General features: G+C 44.7%; 2 protein-coding genes across 3 annotated transcripts in view; one reads left to right on the plus strand and one right to left on the minus strand.

Moving 5' to 3' along the window:
* Window positions 1-470, plus strand: part of LOC123108317 (tetraspanin-6) — a 2,708-nt gene extending 2,238 nt beyond the window's left edge. For both annotated transcript variants that reach the window (XM_044530145.1, XM_044530138.1), the window contains exon 3: window positions 122-470. In XM_044530145.1, the coding sequence (XP_044386080.1) occupies window positions 122-142 (21 nt within the window). In that variant the 3' untranslated portion in view covers window positions 143-470. The remainder of the gene's footprint in view (window positions 1-121) is intronic.
* Window positions 471-2,124: 1,654 nt separating this feature from the next.
* On the minus strand, window positions 2,125-3,908 carry LOC123108334 (uncharacterized). The gene is made up of 3 exons (XM_044530152.1): window positions 3,502-3,908; window positions 3,186-3,307; window positions 2,125-2,612 (listed from the first exon to the last, which is right to left on the minus strand). The coding sequence occupies exons 1-3, from the start codon at window positions 3,785-3,787 to the stop codon at window positions 2,448-2,450; spliced, it is 573 nt and encodes a 190-aa protein (XP_044386087.1). The 5' UTR covers window positions 3,788-3,908; the 3' UTR covers window positions 2,125-2,447.
* Between the last annotated feature and the right edge of the window lie 4,244 nt (window positions 3,909-8,152).

An 8,152-nucleotide genomic window follows, 5' to 3' on the forward strand; every position in this document is an offset into this window, starting at 1 on the left:
TAACGAAATTCTTTGCACACATAAAAAAGTAATGATGATACTGGCAATATAACACAGTTTCTGTTTGTGGCCATCTATTTGCTCTGATTTCTCTAACACTGCTTTATGGTTTTTGCTACAGGTGGCGATGGTTCCGCGATAGGAGGGAACAGATGTACTAGGCTAGCCATCGGAACTCACCTCATGTATAATATTTTCTTGATGGTCAATGGCCGAGGGGTTGGGTCAGTTCTTCATAGCACTCTGGTAGTGACCAATAATTAATCTTCTGTAGATATTCAGTATGAGGAAAGTACAAGATGGTGAAGTGGAAGGCATGTGTAGTTTATCCAGTATTGGTAGAATGCTTTGCATTTTGAAGCATATTTAGTTAGAGAATTCAGAAGAGAAGAGATTTCTTGTCTATGGTGGGAAATCCAGTCTATATATATATGACCATATCAGCACATGTACTGTTGGTGTGACTTCTATTTGCCATGTTTTGGTCATGCCTACCTTCTGATATGATATCAGTAGACCCATAGACTACAGCTAAATCTAAGACAGGCTCTCCATCTTTAGCACTCATGGCATGGACCGTCGTATTTTGAAGTGAGTTGAAAGCACTTTAGATAGTGGATACAGCTCAGCAACCATTCAGAAAGAACTAAGTTCTAACTCAAGGAAAATATATATTAATGGGATGCCAAACAAATGAGAAAAAATCAAATAATTTTATCACAAAAAAGTGCAGTGATCATCTACAGTTTGTATTGGTTACAAGAGCATATATCCCCATTAACCTTTCTCCACTATGGTAGCCAAAGTGCTTTACATTTCTTTTAGTACATATCTAGTTGGTGAGTTCGAAAGAAAAGTGATGTCATGTCTATCGAGTAAAACCCACAGAGTCAGCTATATGACTACATCAGCACATGTACTGTTGGTCTGACTTCTATAGTTGTCATGTTTTGGCCTGTCTACCTTCTGATATGATTATCCCTAAACTGAGGCTAAACCTAAGACAGGCTCTCCAACTTCAGCACCCATGGACCATGGTATTTTTTTTTATGTGGTTGTCTGGTAAGGAAAGGCTTTACAGCTCAGCAATATTTCAGAAGGCGCTTCTAATTCAAGGCAGAATAATGTAACGATAAGACAAACTCCTGATAAGAACGAAATAACTGTATCACAAGCAATGTGCAGTGACCATGTGTGATTAGCATTGGTTAGAATAGAATATATTCTCATCGACCCTTTTCACATAAAACTTGATGCCGGATAGACGGTGCAGCAACTTCGCCGATAAGAATAATACTAGACGGAATCTCAAAAGGTGCCAAGTGATTACTGGATTGCAGGTGTACTAAGTTTTGGGACAATCTGTCTCTAGGAAGCAAAGTATCTAGTGTCCCGTGTCAGCTATGACTGTCTAACAAGATGCTGATTCAATGCAAATTCTGGAACACAACACAAGCAAAGAGACAGTCTGATCTTGAACTCACCTCCTTGCAACCCAGGTAGCCTCCAAGTGGGGAATGATTCCGAGAAGAGCCCAGGGGAGACTCAGCACTAACCAAACTCTTAATCTCAACCCGCAATGAAGCCATTCGGTGATTTTAGTTGAGTATCATCAAATTCCACTAGAACAGGTCATCTGAGTGCCCCCCCTGTTGAAGATTCATGGACTCTCATTATATGGGGATTATAACAGCAGCAGTTGTTCCTGCAAGGAGCATTCTTCCAGTAGGGGAGGTACCCTGCAACAACAGGGATCGCTCATCCACTGCAAGTTGCATGTTTGAAAGCGCAATTGCCAGGCAACTAAATCTGCAGGAATGGGGTCAGAGTGCCCAGGACAGGGAAACAGGCCACCTGGAATAGCAGGGATGGAGACTGACAAAAAAACATGGAAGCATAGGAAGGCTGGAAGCTATGGAAGAACAATCTGCATCTAATTCATAGATGCTTCTCTAGAACTGTGACATTTATGCAATATTCTGCAACACAACATAAACTGCTCTTCCAGGACATCAGAACTGAGGGGGTTGAATGCAAAGGGAGGTAAGGAAGATGAGCAGTAGATCAACAACAAACATTAGTAGTTCCAATACCGATTCCAAACGAACTTCGGTGCCACAAATGTGACAGAAGGTTGCACACATTTGTCATTTCTGATTACCAGCACACAACTACGATCATTTGGTTTATTCTACATGCATCATAGAGCAGATGTTTCATTACAATGAAGACAAATTTGGGAACACCGTATTAAAACAAAATCAGCAATTTTGGGATTGCTGTTGAAGGAAAGGGGTACAGCCAGAGTTCCACACAGAAGGGTTGAGACATTGTTGACAATTGTTGCACAGAACATATTCAGGCTATCTGAAAAGGAAAGAAAAAATAGCGACGAAACGGAGCAGCAGAAACAAGTTAGACGCCTTGCCATTTTCCAGAGGAGCTCCTTAAGCCATCGTGGCTTTCTTCTCTGCCTCTATCTGTTTCAACTCTGCCAACCTTTCCACCCATGCCCGGTCTCTTGCCACGGCAGCCATCTTTCTCTCTGTCCGTTCTGCCTCCTTTCTCTTCACAGCAACAGAATATTGTGCTTTGCGCTTCCTCTTTTCAGCCTGCCAAAGCAAGATAAATGAATGTAAGTAAAATCATAAATAGAGAATTCAGGTCTGGGTCATCAATTGGACATATGGACAGAGCATAAGTGAACATCGTAACAAAAGTTTCACATAGAACTACATTATGAAAAGACAGGTTTGTTTTTATAAAGTAAGAAGGTAAGGTGCGTGAGAGTATTGAGTACTGAAACAGTTGAAACTAACAGCTTCAAGTCAATGACAAGAACGCAATAAGTTAAAGCAAAACCAAGGAAACATATAGAATGGTGACTTACTAGAAATGTAGGTGTTGGTATTATCACGGTACTTTTAAAAGGCAGACTCGCCTAAACTATGATTAGCTAGTTCCGTTACAAACATGGTATTTAGGACTACTCGATAGCATGAAAAAATTACCTACGTTCTCACGATTTCATCCACCTGTTAAAAGTACCTATGTTCTCAGAATTTCATCGGCCTGATACTTTTTCCACTCCCAAGACACAGATAGATTTTAATAACCTTGCATACACCCAACAGGCCAACACACAATTAAAACAAGCATTGCAGGGAACTGAACAAAATGCACACCATGATAAAGTCCTTGCGCTGCTTGATACGCTTCTTCTCCTTCCTCCCCTGGACACTGCCCTTATTCGGCTGGCTCGAAGGGATAGGCTCCCCCGGCGTGCACTTCACCCAGTAGTGCGGACCTGCCAACCAATAACAGCAGCATCAGCAGTGTTAACCAGACTGAAACTGCAAGAGCGGCGCGCAGCTCGAATGAATCGCATAAATCGGCACAGCAGCGACGCACAACTAAAATGGCGATAATCCAAAACGAATTGTGCAGATCGTTGCCATCTTTAGACTGCTAATAAACGCCGAATGGCAGAGATCACCGTACCTTTGGGTCGCAGGCTGGCCCTCTTGCGCCGGGACACGAATCCCGGCCGCCGCTTGGGGAACCTGGTCTCCGTGAGCCCTCTGAAGAGGCTGGCCCCCATTTCCGGCGCCCGCGCGACGGCGGTGGCGGTGGCAGCCGCGGCGGAGAAGGGCCGGAACCCGATCGGATCCAGGAGCCGGAGTGGACGGGAAGGGAGCGGAGGAGGACCTGGGGCGCGCCGGGAAAGAGGCGCCGCCGGAGAGTAGAGCGGCGGGAGGGCTCGCCGGAGGGCTCGGAGGAGCGCCATCGTGGAGAAGGTTCTAGAAAGTTGCTGCGTGGCGTCGGGCTAGGGTTTAGCCGGAGGGAGAAGGCGAGCGGCGCGGCGTGCGCTCTCCAGCGCTGAGAGAGCCCAGCTGGTGTAGAATAGTTGAAGGCGCCCTTCCGGGATTACGTAATCAGGAGGGGATTGTCTAAAAGTAAAAGACGTAATCGAAGGGGGTCTAAACCCAAATTCTAGCAAGTGCAGCTGCACTTTTTCACGTTCACGAGCACACCCTGCGACAGCCGTCCGATCCATCGCGATCGCGCCCAGGTCTATCATTTTCCCAATTTTAGTTGTAGACAGATTTTAGCAATTAGTACAAGTCAAGCAATCAACCTACACATGTAATTTTAAGAGTATAGCAGCGGAAAGTAAAACATTACACATGAAGTTAAAGGGAAGGGTCTAGAGAAGTCAAACACAATGGAGACACGAAGATTTTTGGCGTGGTTCTGATACCACGTTGATGGAGACTTCAACCCACGAAGGATAACAGCTGCACGAGTCCACGGAGGGCTCCCTCACGAAGGGTCCACGAAGAAGTAATCTTGTTTATCCCACCATGGTCATCGCCCATGAGGGACTTGCCTCACTCGGGTAGATCTTCACGAAGTAAATGATCTTGCCCTTATAAACTTCTTGGTTCAACTCCACAACATGTCGGAGGCTCCCAAGTTACACCTAACCAATTTAGGAGACATCACTCTCCAAAAGATAATAGGCGGTGTGTTGATGATGAACTCCTTGCTCTTGTGCTTTAAATGATAGTCTCTCCAACACTCAACTCTCTCACACAGATTTGACTATGGTGAAAGAATTATTTGAGTGAAAAATAACTTGGGAAGACTAGAAATCAAGGTTCAAAATGGTTGGAATGGAATCTCTTTATCTCAACACATGAGCAGGTGATTCTCTTTCAGAAAATGAATGATGGAAGTGTAGGCACGTTTTGATGGCTCTCTCCATGAATGAAGACGAGGTGGAGAGGTATATATAGCCTCCACACAAAATCCAACCGTTACACACTTTTAACTCATCTGGATGGTGCCGATATGTAAACTCGGTGGCACCGATCAGTTCAAAAAATATGAACATTAGGAATATCGATGGGACCGACTGGAACAACTCGGTGGGAACAATGTGCTAGGGCTTAGGGAAAACTTCATCTCGGTGGCACCGATTGCATCAACTCGGTGGGACCGAAATGAAGCAATAAGCAACTAAGAATCTGTCAGGAAAACTCGGTGAGACCGATTGCAACATTTCGGTGAGACCGAAATAATTACAACAAGTCACAAGGAATTTGCAAGGCCATCTCGGTGAGACCGAGATTCGTATCGGTGTGACCGAATTGATAGCGTTTCTAGCAATGCCTATGTCAAATGAACTCGGTGGGTCCGGGTAGAAAGAATCGGTGGGGCCGAGTTGGTATTTGGGTTTTGGACATATTTGAATGGAGAAAGTGGATGAGGGTTTTGGAGCAATATCACTAAGCACTTGAGTAAGTAGACCATTAAGCAACACCTCATCCCTTTCAGTAGTATTGGCTTTCCTATGAACTCAATGTGATCTTGGATCACTAAAATAGAAATGAAGAGTCTTGAGCTTTTTTCAATATTTATCGTTAGCATTTTTTGAGGGGTCCACATCTCTAGTCCATGCCATGCCAATCATTGAACCTCCTGAAATATTTATCTTGAATGGATATTATTTCAATGAGCTATATGTTGTTATGAATAACTAAAACCACTCGGGATTATTTGCACTTTCAATCTCGCCATTTTTGGTAATTGTCGGAATCGGGGCTCCGGGGCCCCAAAGTGAGGTTCGAACTCTGGGGTGTGCACGAAGAACACCACTTCGTCAAGCCTCGCTGCTCACTGCCTCACGGCAATGCTCCGACATGCTCGAGCGAGAGGGAAGGAAGGAAGGACACGATGCTTTACCCAGGTTCGGGCCACCTTGCGGTGTAAGACCCTACTCCTGCTTTGTGATGGATTACCTCGCGAGGAGGATGAGTATGAATTAGTACAAGTGATGCGGAGCATCCTACGATCATCCCCATGTCCACTTCGACCACTCCCCATGACCCAAGGATACATAAGATGAGACCTCGACTATACGCCATGGGACACAAGTTAAACTCGCTCCTCTCCGAACCATCACTTTCCACATGTGAGACATGGCTACTACCTCAAACATGTGTGTTATGCATGTCCAGGAACAAGGAGGAAGGCCATGAATCAGCTAGGAGCATTGGGCAAGATGGCAAGGACACCAAGCGCGAGGAACAAGAAGAGGAACTACCAAAGAAGCTCCAGCGAGCGGATGTCCAGATGACATCGGATGACCGGCCTCTCACAGCGAGCGGACGACCGACCCTCAACGGACGACCGACGCCTGAAGACCAGCTGATATGTCTCTGTCGTATCTATAATTTTTGATTGTTCCATGCCAATATTATTCAACTTTCATATACTTTTGGCAACTTTTTATATTATTTTTTGGGACTAACATATTGATCCAGTGCCCAGTGCCAGTTCCTGTCTATTGCATGTTTTATGTTTCGCAGAAACCCCATATCAAACGGAGTCCAAATGGGATAAAAACGGACAGAGAATTATTTTGGAATATTTGTGATTTTGGGGAAGTAAAATCAACGCGAGACGGTGCACGAGGTGGCCACGAGATAGGGGCCCACGCCCACTCCAGGTGGGCGTGCCCCCACCCTCCTGGGCCCCTCGTAAGGCAGTTGATGCCCTTCTTTGGCCGCAAGAAAGCTAATTTTTGGAAAACAATCTAGGCGAAGGTTTCAATCCAATCGGAGTTACGGATCTCCGGATATAAAAGAAACGGTGCCAGGGCAGAATCCCAGAACGCAAAAACAGAGAAAGATAGAGAGATAGATCCAATCTCGGAGGGGCTCGCGCCCCTCCCAAGCCATGGGAGCCAAGGACCAGAGGGGAAACCCTTCTCCCATCTTGGGAGAAGGTCAAGGAAGAAGAAGAAGAAGGGGGGCTCTCTTCCCCTTGCTTCCGGGGGCGCTGGAATGCTGCTGGGGGCCATCATCATCACCGCGATCTTCACCAACACCTCCATCATCTTCACCAACATCTCCATCACCTTCCCCCCTTCTATATTCAGCGGTCCACTCTCTCGCAACCCGTTGTACCCTCTACTTGAACATGGTGCTTTATGCTTCATATTATTATCCAATGATGTGTTGCCATCTTATAATGTCTGAGTAGATTTTTGTTGTCCTATCGGTGATTGATGAATTGCTATGATTGGTTTAATTTGCTTGTGGTTATGTTGCTGTCTTATTGTGCCCTCCGTGTCCCGCAAGCGTGAGGAATTCCCGCTGTAGGGTGTTGCAATACGTTCATGATTCGCTTATAGTGGGTTGCTTGAGTGACAGAAGCATAAACCCGAGTAAGGGGGTTGTTGCGTATGGGATAAAGGGGACTTGATACTTTAATGCTATGGTTGGTTTTTTACCTTAATGATCTTTAGTAGTTGCGGATGCTTGCTAGAGTTCCAATCATAAGTGCATATGATCCAAGAAGAGAAAGTATGTTAGCTTATGCCTCTCCCACATAAAACTTGCTATCGGTCTAGTAAAGTAGTCAATTGCTTAGGGACAATTTCACAACTTCTACCACCACTTTTCCACACTCGCTATATTTACTTTATTGCTTCTTTATCTAAATAGCCCCTAGTTTATATTTACGTGCTCTTTATTATCTTGCAAACCTATCCTACAACACCTACAAAGTACTTCTAATTTCATACTTGTTCTAGGTAAAGCGAACACTAAAGCGTGCATAGAGTTATATCAGTGGCAGATAGGGCTTGAGAGAATATTTATTCTACCTTTAGCTCCTCGTCGGGTTCGACACTCTTACTTATCGAAAGAGGCTACACTTGTGGGTTATCAAGACCTTTTTCTCACGCCGTTGCCGGGGAGTCATAGCGTGGGGTGAATATTCTCGTGTGTGCTTGTTTGCTTTATCACTAAGTAATTTTTATTTATTGTTCTTAGTTGTTCTCTATCTCTAGTTATGGATATGGAACACGAAATACCAAAAAAATTAGGTGTACTTGCTACTCATGGAGATGGGGAACCTCCTAAAACCCTCGATGCTCGTTATGTGACAGAAATTATGTACTACTTTGATAATCCTGAGAAAACCCCATTCAACTTCGTTATGGGAACATTGGATCAACGTGAATACTTTAGGGATTATCGCTTGACACAAAAAGGGAACCCATTATGGGATCAAATTCATATATTACATTGGTATGCTCGTCAACTATGCTTGATACATGGTTATACTTGTTGCTCTAGGA

Source organism: Triticum aestivum, chromosome 1B (genome assembly GCF_018294505.1).
Source record: "Triticum aestivum cultivar Chinese Spring chromosome 1B, IWGSC CS RefSeq v2.1, whole genome shotgun sequence".
Taxonomy (NCBI): Eukaryota; Viridiplantae; Streptophyta; class Magnoliopsida; order Poales; family Poaceae; genus Triticum; species Triticum aestivum.